The following is an 18,397-nucleotide window of genomic DNA, read 5'->3' as shown; positions in this document are numbered from 1 at the left end:
ACCTAGACTCCTTTCCGTTTCAGACCATAGACATAACATATCTGCACTGTGTATTTGCATACGTGCAACTTTGCACTTTTTACTCTGCCCTCTAGTCCCCTTTCTGTTTTCCAGTAGTAACATCATCATTCCAGATATCTCTGCCCAGTGCTTGAAGAGAAGCTGGAGTGTACCCTAAAGTGCGCCCTGCTCAGCCGTTGCCCTAACCACTTCACTTCTCCATCCCCTGTCTGAGATACAGCTGGATGTACAGGTGAAAAACACTGAAGACAGGGATTTAGCATTTTGGGTGGGTCTGGAAATCCTGCCATTTCATCTACCTCAGTAATTCTGTAGTCAAGGAATGGCAGCTGTAATAAGGGGACAGTTGAAGCTTCATAGGGTGAGTGATAGTTGAGCTGGCAAAGGAGGTTGTGCAGAGCAGAAGGCACAGGAAGAGAGAACCCTTTTTACCTGTTAGAGTGTGTGAGGCATGAAAGTGCCCTTAATTGACTTGAATCCTAAAAAAGTCTTTGAAGTAACAGGAGGCTTGGCTACGAATTGTTCTTATGTGGAATTAGAAATGTCACATGTATGTAGGAAATTGTAGTCAACTGCACACTAGTTGAATGAAACATGGTAATGAGGGGAAAGCCTGTTCAATTATAGGAACTTCTGCCGGAGCTGTGTCAGCACATTTTCTTACTGAGGGCTGGAGTAGAAAAGCTCACTCAGGACTGAGGTGATGGCTCGGTGAAGCTGCTGCTATGCAGGTGAGAAGGCAAGAGCAGGTTAGCAGAGCCTGTGTTAGAGCTGAGCCGGGTGACTTAGCCCTGTAACCGCAACATTGGGATATGAGATCAGCTGAGTCCCTGAGGCTTGCTAGCCAGCCACCTTAGCCAAAGTGTATCCAATAGAAAGATGTCCCAAAACAACCTCAGGCCTCCATACCTGTCTGCTTGCATGGGCAGATGTGCGTACCTGGTATGTTTACATGCACACGTGTACAGCCACCATGTAAACTAAAAAGCACATTCAAGGGTGATACCATGGCTCAAGACATTTGTAGAACATATCTTTTATTTATCTTTGTGTGAACATCTGAGAAACACCCGTTTTGTTGGCTAATTATAACAAATATCCACCCGTTCCTCAAGTGTTTAGCTATGGTCTCTAGCAATGTCAGTTTCCCAGCAGAAAGCATGATGGGAGACTCGCAAGAGAGGGACGCTGTACTTCTTGCCTCCTAGATCCACTATGACTTTCCCTGTTTTGTTGTCATTTGCTCTTGCCCCTCTCACAAACAACTCCTGTTTTCCCTGCCGGGAGCTTGACCCGCCCCTGCACTTCCTCAGTATTACTCATTGGAATGTTGAACCTAGCTCCAGAGAAACTTCCTGGCCTCTACTCCAGCCACTGTCCCAGGTTGGGCAGGTCCTTAGTGGTCGGCAGCATTTAGGCACCTGGTGAGAATCGGTGTCCTAAATGCAATTTTCAGTCCCTTGACTAACCTGATTTAGTGTAATAGCATGTAATTCCAGCCTGCCTGCTCATTGCAATGTGACTTAGGGCAAGTCTTTTTCACTTTAAAGGCAGTTTTCTGGTCTATAGAATGATGTTCTCAGCGCTCCATCTCAGGGTAGTTAGGATTAACAGAACACTGCTTGTAGCTCTTGTAGCCTTTGGCCAGTGCTTGAAATCAAGCTAATTGTCATCATCTTCAGAGGACCCATACCTCCAAGCTGTCTCGTGAGAGGCTTCCCCATTGAAAAGTAAAGGAAGATTTGGGATAGCAAAGTCTCAGCACTAGGTTTTATATGACATCCTGAACAGGGAAACTCTAGGCCAGGAATAACACAAAAGCTTCCACCTCTGTGATTCTGGTCTCTTAATTAATCACAGCTAATTTCTCAGCCCCAGCCAGTCATCCATTGTCCCAGTAAAGTTTCATTTCAGTGGTGCTGGACTAATGTTAATCATAATGGAGTTTTCAGTCCTAGCCAACCAGTAACTACAGAGTTTTGATTGAAAGTATACAAACAGCCCTGGTAGTCTGCTCTAAAACTCGACAAGTCTGGCCTCCATTTAACACACCTCAGCATTCTTTCAACTTCCCCCCAGAAGAGTTCTCAGCGGATAACCCTGGCTGGCCTTGAACTCTCGGGTCTGCTTGCCTCTTGTCTCTTGAGTGCTGGGATTAAAGGCCTGTCACACCAGGCCAGCACGGGCTTCTTTAAAAAAACAAAACAAAACAAAACAAAACAACAAAAACAGGGCCAAGAGAGGTCTTGCTTGGCTAAGAAGAAAAGTTAGCATCCACAAACGTAAGAGGCAACTGGTAAAATACGGGCCCCAGCAGCCACCGCCACTGATGAGGTTTGTTTAGAAAGAAAGATTTTCAGATCACAAATACGCAAGGCCATCTGATTTATTAAATCAACCCAAGAGAACCTTTTAAGTTCCACATTGGGCCCGGGAGGCTGGAGAGTGGGAGGCTGGGAGCTCATAATTAGCTGCTTCTTTCACTGATGTGACAGAATACCTGACAGGAAGTGACTTGGAGAAGGTTTGACTTACAGTGTGTGGGGATGCAGTCCCTCATAATGAAGGCATGGTGGCAGGAACATGGCTGGCCGGAGCAGGGCTGGGTTATACAACCTTAAGGCCATCCAGTCACCTATTCCTCTTAAAGGGCCCACAATTTTCCCAATAGTACCCCTAGCTAGGGACCAAATGTTTATGAGCCAATGGGGCACATTTCACACTGAGACGACGACAGAGGGAAAGTGGAAGGGGAGTTTAGAGACATGGGCCTTATCAGGGGCATAAAGAAGAACCCAGGAGGGATGACAAGGGAGGTGAAATAGAAAGGCTGTTTGAATTTTCTGATCCTAGTTGTTGTGGGAATCAAAGATTGCTACCATCTTCCCTGGAAATCCTAGGGCTCTGTTTTCCAGGCTCACGTCCTCCCTGGACCCTGACAGAACATGAACTCCTTGCACTGGGAGTCAATATCTGTGCTTCTTCGATGACACCTGCCTACCCTAGACCATTAAGACCTGATGACTCTGGCTCCAGTGCTCACTCCCCCTTAGAAGCTGTTTCAGAAGTCAGACCTGCATTTTAAAAGCCTACAGTGGGATTGGAATAGTTCATTTGGTAAAGCGTTTGGCTTGTGAGCTTGAGGATCAAGTTCGGTCCCCCAAGTCCACACAGAGAACATGGGTATAGTGTTACACTTCTGCAATCCCTGCACCGGGGAGTTCAGATAAGAAAATATCTGGTGTTCACGGTTGGTCAGCTGCAGGCCAGTGCAAGGCCTTTTCTTAAAGAGGATGGCCAGAATTACTAAAGGTGTCACCTAACATGTCCTCTGGCCTCCACAGGTATCTGTACACAAGCCTGCGTGTACACACACACACACACACACACACACACACACACACACACACACACACACACGTGTGAAGACAGACCGGTAGTCAGAGGTTTGTTCTTGCATCAGGATGTTTGTTTTTGATCTTGCAGTTCAGTCTCAAGAGTTCAGCGACATTCACTGGCATAATCAGAGCAAGATCAAACAGTAAATGGAATCCAGGAATATATGAGAGTTGAAACCATGACATACACGTATTATAAAGATCGCACATAAATTAAACATGGCTTGGTTACAAACGAAAATGTATCAGTATACATGAAAAAACAAAACAAAACAACAAAAACCAACAACGTGGCCAAATGCTGGATCACGGGTATCAGGCTCATTTTAAAAAGTTTTTAAAAACACATAAAAATACCTTGGGAAACACAGGTGTGTGTTCCTCGTTCATCTAGCCCATGGAGAGAGAAAGAAACATAAAGCCAGTCACACAGTGACCAAAGATGCACCTGCTCAGAACGCTCAGCTCTGACTACTGTTTGGCACCGAACAGGACTGCATGCAACAGGACTGAGAAGGTGGTTGTCGGTGCCAGGCTGTTTACGGGTGTACACCGGACCTTCTTAGACTGAAGGAAGAAGAAAAGGGCATGCCAGGTACACAGAGAAGATGCTGAGGCCCCCACATAGGAGGCCCCTTGCAGGCAGAGGCTCTGTGACTTAGGGAAGCTGAATTTGGCTATGACATCAGCCAAGAGACTAGAAGGATTGGCCCTTCCAAAGTACAAATGCTGCCCCAACTGTGCCCACAAAAGCATGGCTTTTGTCTGTCTCTGGAAAGGGACAAGCTGTTTAGAAACACGCAGAGTTCCTGCAGGAGAACCTGGGGCAGTCCCAAGGTGAGGAAAAACATACATTAGAATACTTTTCTAGACATCCTGAAAAGATCTACCCTAAGGCATTTCTTGATACAAGAGATGCCCGGGGATCCTAAGGACCAGTAACTAAATTGGGCCGAACTTTGGCTTGGGACCCGTGTGAGGTCACCTTCGTTCTAGTGGGCTTACTGCCCCTCTATCCCACTTCAGTTAAAGCAAGGCATTGAGCTTGGCGTCTAAAATGGAAACAAATGAGACCACTGGCCAGGGAAAGCTCCTCCCTCTTCTGTCTTCTGCCTGTGCTCCCACTGCTGCTCAGAGAAGGGGAGGCCTCACAAAGCACAGGCAACCAGCCCTGGCTGTGCCTGCTGGTGATGATGACAGTGGCCACTGCCTGCTTTCACCCTGCATGCTGGCTGCCAGCTTGTGCCTCTGACCTGTTCACCTGTATGAAGCAGTGACAGATCCTGGGGTTGTCCCCCGTACACACTATAAACGAACAAGGACAAACTATACAATAGGCAGGCGCGATCAGTCCTCCATAGAAATTGCAAATAAGGCCTTTATATTTTCATTTCTCTTTTAAAAAGTTTTTTTTTCTAAAAAAAAAAAAAAGTACCCAAACTATGCATGTTCAAAGCCTTCAATGACTTAGACCAGGTATCTTTTTTTTTTTTTTTTACAATGTGCTCATTTGCTAGGTATCTAAATGCCATAGGACGATCATTTTTATTGAAGTCAATGTTTCCACATTCATCCCCCATCCCCTCTCTATCCTTCTAATCTACCCGTCTCAGGCAGTGTGCCTGCCACCTGGGCTCAGAGGCCTCAGCAGCATTTGCACCAAGGGTAAGTTAGACTTCAAATTAGGATCTCTCTCTCTCTCTCTCTCTCTCTCTCTCTCTCTCTTTAAAAATTAAATACCAAGAGGTGGGGCATTTAAAAAAACTGTACAAATCTAGATTTTAAGAATTCTTTTCTTACAAACCATGTTAACTTTTTACAAAGAAAATCTGACATACCAAAATGGCTGTCAGGAAATTGACAGTGCAATTGCTTGTGGCCATTCTACCATCTGTGCCCGTGTGTGTGTGTGTGTGTGTGTGTGTGTGTGTGTGTGTGTGTATGTGTGTGTGTATGAGTGTGTGTGTGTATGAGTGTGTGTGTGTGTCTGTGGTATGAGTGTGTGTTTGTGTGTGTGTATGTGGTGTGGTGGTGGTGGTAGTGGTGTGTGTGCGCGTGCGTGCCAATTCATTTCAATGCAGAGGGGAGGGAAGCAGCTGTGCATTGAGCCCCATTAGGGTCAGGAAATGAGCTTGGGTGGATTCTGAGCCAGGCACACAGGCAGACAGACAGCAAGCAGTTCCAGGAATACAGCTCTGAGGGCTAGTTTGGAGGACACTGGGGGCCTGTGAGAATAGATGGCCTGGTACCAACACATCTCCTTATCAAGTCTACAGTGGCATTACACAGCCTTTCAGAAACAAATGCCTTTTAAAACTCACGGGGAAGTCACCATCTACCCTTATACATCTGAGACCTGGATTTGGGTTACAAAATCTTCTGGTTTTTTGTTTGTTATGTTTCTGTTTTTGTTTTTGTTTCTGATAGAGTCTCACTGTAGCCTGGGCTGGCCTGGCCTGAACACAATCCTTCTGCCTCAGCCCCTTCAAGTACTTCAGCTATGCGTTGCAGTGCTTGGTTCCTGCTCTGATCTTTCATATGTAAGGGTGGACCACATGGCTGAGACCTAGGACTTTACCAAAGCCCCCATGTCCACTGTCTGCCACACCCTGATGCCCTGCATGGGGAGAATAAATGTGATCAGACTCTGAGTCTTCAACCGTTTTCTCCACAAGGGGTTTCAGGTTTAGTGTCTTTCCACAAACACATTTGACATGTTAAGAACTACATTTACAGATGCATGACATGTGACACCACATGGCATGTGGATACATGATACATGATGTGTGACACCACATGACACATGACATGAATCTAATAGAACTAAGATACTGACTGGTATTAGGAGAAATATATGTCTTCCCAGATAGCATTTGACCTTAACATGTTATTCCAATTTTTAAAAAGGACATTTATGATTTAATAATCTTACAGCAGGTAGCCTTTAGAACATAACAAAATATATACAAAGGAATCAGGACGGATATTAATATCCACTAGGAAATAAATTAACATGATTTTTTTTTACAAAATATACTGACCATTAAATTAAAAAATATTTTAAGGCAGGGATCTTCATTTGAAATTAGCATAATCAGAAAATATATCGATAAAATCTTGTACCACTTTGTAGCAGAATTCATATTGCTCCTGAAAAGAGAACAGAGAGTATTAATAGTATATTGAAATGAAGCGGCTTCACACATACTTGATGTGTATAATCAGAAGATGCAGTAGAAGGCCAGTTGCCAGTCAGTCTGTTGATGCATCAAAGTCTGGGGCTCCCGCACACACATCAGTTTCTCTTACATGTGCCTTTTAGGCATGAGTCATGCTCTAAACCGAGCTTTCCATGCGGAACACGTTAATCTTCAGGTTCACCCTAGTGTATTTTCCGGATGGCCTTAGGAAAACAACTCTGCTTTTCATATTGACATTGGAAAGTCTTTTGTGTGTATGTGTGTTGGCATGTGTGCTGGTACAAATGTGTTAGCTTACACGTGGCTAATAAGGTTAACCTCAGGTGTTCTTCCTCAGGCACCATCGGCCTGGTTTTCTGAGACAGCATTTCTCAGAAACTCAGAAATTGGCTCAGAAACTGCCAAGTAGGTTAGGTTGGCTGCCCGTGAACCCCAGGAAGCCTGTCTCTACCTCCCAGGTATGGGAACACAAGTTCAAGCTATCGGGTCCATTATCGTGTATGTTATGTAGAGGGGTGATTACTGTGTGTGCGTGTTGAGGGGTGGTTACTGTGTGTGTTTACTGTGTGTACATGTGGAGGGGTGGTTACTGTGTGTGCATGTGGAGGGGTGGTGACTGTGTGTGCATGAGGAGGGGTGGTTACTGTGTGTGCATGAGGAGGGGTGGTTACTGTGTGTGCATGTGGAGGGGTGGGTCTGTGGGAATGAAACTCACGTCTTTATGCTTGCAAAGCAAGTATTTTATCAATAGAGCTATCTCCTAAGGCCAGGAAATGTGTGTGAGAGAAATGTTTGTTGTTTTAGGAGAGTTTCATGTTGCTCATCCTAGCCTGAATTCCTACTACAGCCTAGGATGACCTCAAACTCTTGATCTTCCTGCCTCTACCTCCCAACTGTTGAGATTATAGGCATGTGCTGCCACACCTGAATGAAAACTATTTCTGAAGTGGAGAAAAGAAACTCCCATAGTTCTACCACCGAAGAAGTCATAAAGCTCACACTGCCTAATTTATATCTGTTAAGCAGTGAAAATCACATGCTTTTATATTAATATAGATGCCATTAGGATTTGCAAGACTAAATGTCTTAGGTTCATGTGGAGCCTTTCCATTGTCACCGCCACAGCTCCCCACCCCACCCCCGTCTTTGCACATGGGTCAAGCCGCCTGTCAAGAGCCTGTAGAGAACGAGCAGGAGGGAGAGAGGTCCTCATTAGGAGGCTCTGGGAAATGATGGATTCAGCCTGTAAGACTGCACTTGCCCCTTCTACATGAAACGTTTTGGAATTCAGTGCAGACTCCCTCTAACCAGAAGTGTGCACTGGCTAATGAAAGAGAAAATGTAGAGCAATTGGATGTTAAGAGACCCCCCCACCCCCAGACAAGACCCTTGGAGGGGCCTGAGGTTGAAGGAGACCTTCTAGAGGCAAACAGACCAAAGGCTACAGTAAAACATGGAAAGTAACAAGCACCCAGGCTTTGAACTTCAGGGCTGCTTTTGAACTCTGTAACTGTGTTTTTAAATGGAAATACAATTTGTGCATGAGCTCCTCCTCTCAAGTCTGCTGGGAAGACTCCCCTTAAGACCTGGGAGGGCTTTACTGTGAAAGACTGCAGCTGGGTCAGGCACTCTGGGACAAGACACCCCCCCAAGCCCTCCTTTACACTGCCGCTCCTTTTAATGAAACTAACATCAAACACATGAAACAATTCTCGACTCTTCTGGAACATCAGACTGATCAGATTCTTACCAGGGTTTGCACCATGTGTGGTCTCTGAAGTCTTAAGCTCTTCACAGCTTGAAACACATCTAGGAGTCCCTCGGCTTTCACTCGTTCCAAAATGTTACTGAGTGCTATGAATGTACCTGTCCGCCCTGCTCCCGCACTGTGGAGGGAACATAATTAGTGAAAGGAAAGCAAGCCAGACACACACAGGGAAGAGACCTGGGCACTTACTCCCCAACCCCAGGGGAGAGCTAAAGTATCAGTCACCGAAAGGCATCCACGTCTGCCTGCATCTTTGTGTGTAGTGCTGTGTACGTTCATATGCATATACGTGTACATGTGCTTGCATGCATGTAGAAGTCAGAGGTCTATGTGTGTTGCCTTTCCTTACTGCTTTGTGCTTTCTCTTTTGATAGGTTCTTTCACTGTACCTAGAGCTCACTGTCTTGGCTAGGCTGGCTGGTTACCAGGCCCCGCAGGGACTGGTTTGTCTGTGTCTAACTTGCACCAAAAATTACAAATGTGCACTACTTCGCCTGGCTTTCTATGTGGGTAAAGATGATCCTACAGCAAAACAGTATATTGGCTGAGCCATCTCCCAAGCCCCTTGACTGTAGCTTAAAGGATCACTTATCTACATGATACGGCAAGATCCAGCACACAGAACACTGCTTCATTCTCTAAGCATAACCATCAGGAATGGGTGAGAACAACTTAGATGCTGTAAAGCAGTGGTTACAAATAGTTTCATTCCTTGACTGACCACCACAACTCTGCACTACCTGGGATGAATTAGAGATGCAAACCTTTTCTTTGAGGTACATGGAGAAGAGACTCTGGCAAGTGCCAAAGCCTGGATTCTGGGATATTGACCTGTCAAGGCTACAGTATGGGGATAGCATAGTAAGATGCTCTCTGCTAGGAATAATGGGTTTCCCTGAAGGTGGCACTTGGCCTGATGAGCCAGAACTCACAGAAGAGGGCTGTAAAGGAGACATGAGGCCAGCCTTTTCTAGTATCCTCTGGAGGGGGTCATCTGTCCTTGGATCTCTTGGAATCTCTACAAATGGGCCTACTCTGACGTTCAGGACCTATTGTTGTGGTTCACCCCCATGACTGTCACCTGGTGCCCCAGGCTTGCAGAATTCATCTCCTGCTTTGCAGAACAAAGATCTGCTTGCCTCATTTCTAGTTCACTCTCAAGAACCTCTGGAAAGGTTCCCCGGACTGAAAACCGAGGTGTGAGCGCCACCTGCTGGCCAGGCGTGGACTGCCCTAAGTGGGTTATCCACACAGGGAGAGTGTCCATCCCTCTTATTAAACTGGGGCTCCTTAGACATAAGGGATAGGATAGTGGGTAGAAATAAAGGGTGTTCCAAAGCAGGAGTCAAATGTTCAGGAAATGAAACAGTCAGAGCTCTGGCAGCTAGTGAGAATCACCCAAGAATAAAAGCATTCTCAACTGCTGCTTGCCAGGGCCTGGCAAGTGTGGACAAGATGACTGCAGCGGGTAGCATAGCAGACGGCAGGGCCTGCCCAGCCGGGAATGGAGGGGAGCTGCATGTCGGTCATACATTCACTCTTTCTCCACATGCTTCTAGCCATGAGCCTGGCTGGTTGCTGTCTTTAGGGACACCGGGAATGTGTCTCTACCCTTGCAGCCGATTATATGCATGAGCGTTGGAACAGGCTTATTTCAGAGATTTCAGACTGGGGTCTGGGAAGAAGGCTCAGTCGGTCTAGTACGTGCTGTGCAAGCATGAGGACTTGAGTTCAATACCCGGATACTACTTTTGAAAGCTGGGCATGGTGGTGAGGGCTAGAGCAGTGAAGACTAGAAGAATCCCTGGAGATACCTGGCTGCCCAGCATAGCTTAATCAGCAAATATGGAACCAAGTGGACAGATGACACCTGAAAGAATGACCCCTGAGCCTGACCTCTGACCTTTATGGGTTGCATTTATGTAATCTCATAATCACACACAGAGAGATACCAGGCTAGACCTGCTTTTGTGAGGTCCTCGTATTCCAGCCTGGGCTTTTGTTCAGCCGTGTTGAATGTTTCCAAAGCTAGGAGAGAGTGTAGGGAGAGGGGCAGCCGGAGTCAGAGCTGCCTCTCAGAGTGAACTCAGGTAAGCTGAAGTCCAAGAGGCTTTGCCTGGGAGGTTTGTGTGACTTCAACAGGATAGAGTCCCCTGTGTCTACTCTGCCTCTGCCTCAAATGTATGTACATTCTGCATGTGGAATGAAGTGGCTCTTGTGCCCATCTGGGAAGTTGGGGGTGTGTGTATGAAAGGGAGGGTGACACGCAGTCTTGGTAAGCAACCCCGAAGAGCAGCTATTCAGCTCTCCCTAGCTGCAGAGTAGGCCTCTGGAAACGTCTGGCCTGCTTTGGCTGTCCCACCAGGACAGGGCCCAGTGAGCAAGGGCAGCTCACCTGCAGTGCACGGTGATGTCCCACCAGGACAGGGCCCAGTGAGCAAGGGCAGCTCACCTGCAGTGCACGGTGATGGGGTGGTTGCCTGTCTGCTGCTGCTGCTTCTGCACTGCCGCGATCAGGTCAATCATGCCTTTACCCTCAGTGGGGATTCCAACCTCAGGCCAGCCATGGAAATGGAATTGTCTCACCATCCGGACCTGCTCTTCCTGGCGGGCCAGGGGCTGCAGATGAAAGAGAAGTCTCAGAAGACTGCCCACATCCTGCCAGGGATCTGCCTGCCTTGCCCATGGGTCCTTCTGGGTCTTGAAGCCCCTCCTAGACAGTCCAGGGGCCAGGCTACTGACTATGCTTCCTTCTGAACCCGGATTAGGCTCTGGTGGCTTTATTCAAAGATAAGATTCGACGTCTCTGAGACGTTAGACTCTGAGTTCCCATCAGGGGCTAGAGGCAAGCCAGTGGCTCAGGCAGTCCACTGATGGGCAGGAGGGAACAAGTATAGCTCTCCCGAAATGACTGTCTTCACCTCAGAATTGTTGTGAGCTCTTGTATCTCTTACTGAGTCAAACTTTTGCAGTGTGGACAAGGACAGTGAGAGGTTCTGAAAGCGGCCCAGGAGGCCTCTCTACCTTCCTTCAGATCCATTGTTTCTCCATCCCCAACTAAGGCCACTCTAGTGATTGCAAGATTCAGGAAATTAATCTCTTCACAATCGAACTCATCCCCCAGCAGGAGGCACAGAATTCATAGGACGCCCACTACCACATGCTCCACTGGCCTCTCATGGTTCCCTGGGACTTAGGTGGGTGGTGACAAGTTCAGGGCCTACCCTGGTACATCAGTAAGCATATTCCAAGGGATGTTTCAGGTTCACTAGGGTTTGGGAAATCACAGCCATGATACCTGTTTGAAAGTAACCAGAAAGTCTCGTATGCTGATTGCTTCAGACAGGGTGTCACTCTTTATTTCTATAGTTATATCTCCGTGAGTCACTGAGCCCTCGGTTGGCCAATACTGGTAGCATTTATCCTAGGAGGGAAAAATAAAATGTTTGGTTGTTGCCATTTAGGGTGCAGAATTGATGCTGGGGCCATTTCAGGTGATCAGAAAATCTTATGTGAACATGGATATAAATCCTGTGTCTGTCGACCATGAGCAGAGAACAGGTCTGGAAAGACCCTGATATTTGGAATGTTGATCCATGGGAGAAAGGAGAAGTTATTCAATGGATGGAACTGGAAGATAAATTCAAATCTCAGAATCACTGTGCAAGGTTGACATACATGCCACAGCGTCTCCTAGAATCAGGCCAGTACAAATCTCACTACCCTATATTACAATCTTAACCTTGAATATTCTTGTACTTTGAAGAACACTTTTTGAGTCTTACTTAAAAAAAAAAAAAAAGAAGGCATAAAAGACTGGGGCATCCCTAAGGCAAAAGACAGAAACATCAGACTACAACGAAGTTCACTTTCCTTCATCAACAGCCACCATCCAACGAGTAAAATGGAAGCTGCTGACTGAAGTAAGATGCTAGCCACATGAAAATAGCACAGGGTGAGCAGCCACCATATGTAAAGAACCCTTAAAGCAACAAGAAGACAGGGAGCTCAGGAGAAAAACAGGCACTTTGATGCTTATTGGTTAATCTTGATTGACACTCTGCGGGAATTTAAAATCACCTCAGAGACACACCTATCCTGCTCTGAGGGTTTCCAGAGAGATTCAACTATGGGGAAAACACACTTTGACTACCAGTGGTAGCACCCCTTGGGCTGGAGCCCTGGAGAGAACGAACAGGTGCTCAACTGTCTTCTTCATGTGGTCGGATGCTTTGTGCTCTGGCTGCCATGACAGCCAGACTTACTCTCAAATCGTGAGCCAAAATAAACCCTTTCTTCCTTAAGCTGCTCTTGTTCAGTATTTTATCCCAGCAGTGAGAAAGGCAATAGGTAAAGAGCAGAGGAAAGCATTTCATACAAGAAAGAAGGCATACCTAGAAATGTAAGGTGATGTTTCACCTTGTAGGGATGAGAGAAATGCCAATCAAGACCACAGAAAGCTAAATTAACACCCTCTCAGCAAGGATCAGGGTGCCTGGGGAACACTAGGCTCTCCCAAAACACTGGGCAAACTGGTGAAAATGTCTTACTCATTGCTGATATTCCCTTTAAAAAACACTTTGGACAGCAACCAGGAATCCTCACTCCTGGACAGACTCTGCAATCTGACAGTTTGTCTACTTGGCACCCGCTAACCCCTGGCATCAAGAAGCCTGCCATCAGCGCTTCTCATGCAACAGGATGGAATTGGACCCTGGTCAAGGGTGGAGGAAGGGCTGAAGAAGTGAACGCAGGATGTGTGTTCTGTGGGGCTGAGCCACAGTCACGAACGTAAGCATAGAAAAACAGCAAGGCCACTATTTTATCTGGAAAAACCACAGCGCAGAAGATTGCACACAATCGAAATCTTTATATAAAGTTGCAACGCAAGCAAAATACGTGTGCAGAAAAGCAAGTTGGAATCAGGAAGCTGGTCAGTGGTTGTTTCTCTAGGCATGAATATATGATTTTTAAAAAAAGATTTATTGATTTTATGTGTATGGGTGTGTGTGTGTGTGTGTGTGTGTGTGTGTGTGTGTGTGTGTGTGTGTGTGTACGTACTGTGTATATGCCTGGTTTTATGGATCCCCTTGAACTGGAATTACAGACAGTTGTGACCTGTCATGTGGGTGCTGGGAATTGAACCCAGGTCCTTTAGAGGAGCACCCAGTGCTTTTAACCTCTGAGCCATTTCTCCGGCCACAAATACATATGACTTAAAGGTGCCCCCTCTGGGGGGCAAATGACCTGGCCTTCAGCTTGCTTCTTTGAAGAGGATGAGAGAAATCCCGTAACCTCCTGCTGCCTCTTCTCGAGTGCTGAGATTACAGGTGTGTGCACCGTGCCCAGCCCCCACAAAACCAGTAACCTATCCACTGGGAAGCTTTAGTCAAGAATGTGGAGAAACCAGAGGCCCTGAACACTGAAACTGGGAATGTAAATAGGTGTGGGGAATCAGAGGCTAAGAGCAGGCACTGCCTTTCTTCAGAGAACCAGAATTTGGTTCTCAGCACCCATATCAGGCGACTCGCAGTTGCCTGCAGCTTTAGGGGACCTGACTCCTTCTGGCCTTTGTGTGCAGCTGCACCCCTGTGCACCCGCTCCAAATACACAATTTAAAAAAATCTTTTAAGTATTGAATGATCAAAGTTCGTGATTTAGAGTTTATATTATAGGGTAATGACTATAAGGACACGATTTCACTCGTAGGTAGGTAGGTGAGGAACACAGACATTACTCCTGCACAAAAACAAATGTCCACAGTAGCAATATCGAAACCGCCCCGAGCAGAAACAGCACACGTGTCCGTCAGCTGATGAACTGGGAAGTACGAGTTGCACAACCGTTCACACAATGGCGTATTGTGAACAACAACAAAAAAAGAGTGAAATCTGCATTTCTGTGCTCAGCCCTAAATGTGGCACCTGTATTGATTCTGGCCCCGTCCCAGCCTCAGGAAGGCTCAGGGAAAGAGCATCACAGAAGCTGGGGCAGAAATATCAGAGCCAGAAGATGGGGAGGAGGGCTGTGAAATGCTCCCTTCGCAACATGGCGTGGCCACTGTAATCAGTGAACTGGCTGTAGACGCACTCAAGAGCAAGCTGAGAAAACCAGTCAACATTCTCACAGGCAGCGCTAGTCAGGACTCAGTGGGTTACGAGGAAAAAGAACGGAGAGGAGAGGGGAACTTGCTCGGAGGTACCCGAGGGGAGAGGGAGGGTAATTGGGGGTGAGCATTGATGGTAAATGAGGATTCACCCCTGAAACAGCACACGCCGTGCAACTGCATTTACACCAGTGTCCAGAAAAGCAAGTCAGAGTCAGGAGTCCGTCAGTGGTTCTGTGAGACTCGGAGGGGAGGGGATGTGGTGGCTGCCAATGGAACAGAATTTCTTTCTGAGGTGGTGACCACGATTTGGAGTTAGACAGAAGACATACCTGCTCAATACTATGAACACATTAAACCATAACACACTCTTCCCTTCAAAAGACGTACGTACTGTTTTCTGGGTGAAGCACAGCTCAATAAAGTTTTGTTTTTTAAAGCAAAGAAACCAAAACATTGATTCAGGGTTGTGGTCATGCCTTGGGGTAGCACTTAGAGATGCTCTGTACTGGTAAAGCGCACGTTTCTGGGTTTGTGACCTTACTAGGCCATGGCTGGATCTCTGGGAAAATGGAACTGTGGAAGTCATCTAATTCATTAGGACAGCAATCAGGGAGAGACATAGATCACTGTTTGCCTTTACATCTCGCAAAGAGTAAGCAAATGCCCTTTGCATGCACAGACCATGACCTTGACATTTAAAAAATGGTGGAACCTCAAGGCAAGAGTAAAGACAACAAAGGCAAAGGCTGTTTAGGGCTAACCACCTTCCACCCATATGAAGCAAAAATGGCGTAAGATCTCAATCATTCCAACCTTCCTCAGGCCTCCTGGCTCGGCCTCACCCATGTGTTCCCAGGCCCCACACGGCTGAGGCTTCAGCATTAGCTACCTGCCTCTTACACACCCAGTTCACAGAGGCCCCTCCCCGGCTTGCTTACCTGCTCCCGCTCCTGCACCTCAGTCAGCATGACGATTGTGTGTGACTTCCACTCCCAGACCATCCTCCAGAAGTCCTCAACTGTGTGCGCCAGAGGCCCCTGTGTAGCCATGAAGTAGTCCTTCTGCCTGTAGCCCTTGAGGGAAGTAGACGGTAGGGATGGGCTACTTGTCACCAGAGTCACCACTTCCACGAGCACTCAGGACAGTCCTAGGCTGATGTCAGCAATTGCAACGTTGCACAGCCTGAACAGAGGCCTGCTGTCACAGGTGCATGTCACAGCCCATGGATACACCCATGAGGCAGGAACTGCCTCTTCATCAGGGTGCTCTATACACCTGGCCTCAGTAGCCGAGGTCATCTCTAAGAGCTATCGGAGGTCCAAGCTTACCAGGACAGCACGCAGTGGCCTTGATTCTAATGGGTTCTGTGTCCCAGCTAGATTCCCGTCACAGTGGTGCAGTGGGCCTGAGTGGGAAGCTAGAGCAGGGGCTTCCTGCCTCAACATGTCCATCAGTTCCCTCCAGTGCAGACGCAAGTGCTAATAGCCATTTGGTCACAAAGTTCTCTTGTCTCTTTCTCTACCAACTCCACTGTGTGTGGAGACCGGATCCAGCTGTGTGCCAGACAGATAATTGCCCAGTCGATGTCACAGACATCACTCGGGTCAGCACGTGCTCTTCATGTATAACTGTGATGTCATGATGTCATGATATGCAAATGCAGAGAGGCTTCCTATTGTCGTGTGGGAACAGACAATTACTTGGCAGTCAGACTTGGCCCCATTTACAAAGCTCATTACTTACTGATGCTTTTTGTCTTTTTAAAGTTTTTAATTTTATGTGTATGAGTGTTTGCCTGGCTGTATGTATGTGTGTATGTATGCATGTATGCATGTGTGTATGTATGCATGCATGCATGTATGTGTGTATGTATGCATGTATGTGTGTATATATGTATGCATGTATGCATGTATATATGTATGTGTGTATGTATGCATGTATGTATGTATGCATGCATGTATGTATGCATGTATGTATGTGTGTATGAATGCATGCATGCGTGTGTGTGTATGTATGTATGTATGTGTATCATGTACATGTCTCATGCCTGAGGACATGAAAAGAGAGCTTTGGCTCCCTTGAAACTGGTGTTCCAGTAGTTATGAGCCACTATGTGGGTGCTGAGAACCAAACCTAGGTTCTGTGCAAGAGCAGCAAGCGTTCTTAGTTGATAAATCATCTTTTCCTTACTGCGATCTTTTTGAAGCAGGGTATCATGTAGTACAGGCTGTCTTCAAAGTCCCTAGGTAGCTGAGGCTGGCTTTGAACTCCTAATATCCCTGCCTCTAATTCCCAATGGCTACAATTACAGGTGTGTCCCACCACACTTGGCTCACTATTTATTATTTCACAAACAAGTAATTCTGCTAAGAAAATGGCGTGTCAGTGCTTCTTACTGTATGGAAAGCAGTGTTCACACTCAAGGGCACATATTTATACAGGAAGGAGTCACATGTTGCAATGAAAACACACACACACACACACACACACACACACACACACACACGCACACACACACACACGCCCGAGGCTGTGATACCTACATCTATGAAGGATGCATTGATGTAGTCTGTGAACTCTTGCCCTCTTTTCATGGACAGGATTACCCGATTGAAGTCATCTGCAAAACAGGATTTTCTTTGTTAGTGTAGATATGACTGTGCCTTCTAGACTGTGATGGTTAAGTTGATTGTGAACTGGACAAGGTCTAGACTCACAGGGAGATGGGCCTCTGGGTAAATGGTTGGGGGTTACCCTGGTTACATTAATTGATGTGAAGACCCATACGAATGGTGGGCAGGGCCGTTCTGTGGCCAGGGAACCCTAGACTGTTTAGAATGGAGACAGCAGGCTGAGCAGCAGCAGGCATTCATTGCTCTCAGCTTCCAGACTGCGGATGTGATGTGACCAGCTGCTTCAAGCTCCCCCTGCCTTGACTTCCCCACCACACTGGACTGTGCCCTTGAACCCTGAGCCAGCATCAACTCTGCCTTAGCTTGTTTTTTATCAGGGTCTTTTATCTCAGCAGCAGGAAAAGAAATTAAGTCTCAGACCAAGAATATTAATAAAGCCATCTCTCAGGGAAGTCTCTGTTATCAAATAGGTTCGGTTTGGTCCGGGGAAGCTCTGAAAACAATCCAATTATCATTTTCATTATTTAACCATCAGTATGGTGTGTCCCCAAATATAAGCATGAAAAATACTGCATTTAGGAGCAAGGGGAGGGTAGCCAGATAGGACCTGCAGCTGCCAACGGAGACACTGAGGCCACAGAGAACCAAGGGATGGAGGCTGGGGGTGGATTGCCAGGCCTCCTGGAATGCTCTGCTTCTGGAGAGAAGGTGGCCTGTTTACAGCCATTCAACGTTGGTGGGCAGTTGCTAAGCCTGGGCTCCATGGAGGGCAGGAAAAAGCAGTGTGTGACATGAATGGCCCTCTCTTCAAGCCTATGCTTCCCCACATGCTTCTCTAGCTCTGTTTGCCTAGATATCTCTTCATGCTTTGCTGACAGAGAAGAATGTGGGTTCCTGTTGACTGTGGGTCTTTGGCTCAGTTATCCTGATCCTCAATGGCAGACTAGACTTTACTCTACTCAAGGCAAGTATTATGAAATTCCCAAGGCAAGCTTTATTGTTGTTGTTTTGGTTTTTTTCCCCCCCTGAAGGGCTCAGCTGAATTCACCTTTGGTTTGATGTAGTCCTTTGACATGTGCATATTCTTGGTCATGCAACTCACTCTCTACTGTGTAGGCGGGGGAGGGGCCTCTAGGCTCCAGAGAACATTAGTGAGGCACCAGGTCTCATCTGAGGCAAGCTTTTTAGGTCCCAGGGAACCATCCCCATACAGAAGTGTCTTGCCTTTGAGCTAAGTTCTAGGTACCACTTGATACCCTCAAGGGTCC

General features: G+C 46.8%; 1 protein-coding gene across 7 annotated transcripts in view; it reads right to left on the bottom strand.

Annotated features, from left to right (window-relative positions):
• Positions 1-1,041: 1,041 nt before the first annotated feature.
• The window catches only part of Ptpre (protein tyrosine phosphatase, receptor type, E), a 150,452-nt gene continuing 133,096 nt past the window's right edge, over positions 1,042-18,397 (bottom strand). For 5 of the 7 annotated variants that reach the window (XM_039108690.2, XM_006230449.5, XM_063263100.1 and 2 more), the window contains 6 exons: positions 17,040-17,116; positions 15,435-15,569; positions 11,686-11,811; positions 10,840-11,006; positions 8,370-8,505; positions 1,042-6,569 (listed from right to left, as the gene is read on the bottom strand). In XM_039108690.2, the coding sequence (XP_038964618.1) occupies positions 6,495-6,569; positions 8,370-8,505; positions 10,840-11,006; positions 11,686-11,811; positions 15,435-15,569; positions 17,040-17,116 (716 nt within the window). In that variant the 3' untranslated portion in view covers positions 1,042-6,494. 7 annotated transcript variants of the gene reach the window in all.

Source organism: Rattus norvegicus, chromosome 1, assembly GCF_036323735.1.
Source record: "Rattus norvegicus strain BN/NHsdMcwi chromosome 1, GRCr8, whole genome shotgun sequence".
Classification (NCBI taxonomy): domain Eukaryota; kingdom Metazoa; phylum Chordata; class Mammalia; order Rodentia; family Muridae; genus Rattus; species Rattus norvegicus.
The sequence above is the reverse complement of the archived record's forward strand: the minus strand, read 5'-3'. Positions and strand labels throughout refer to the sequence as shown.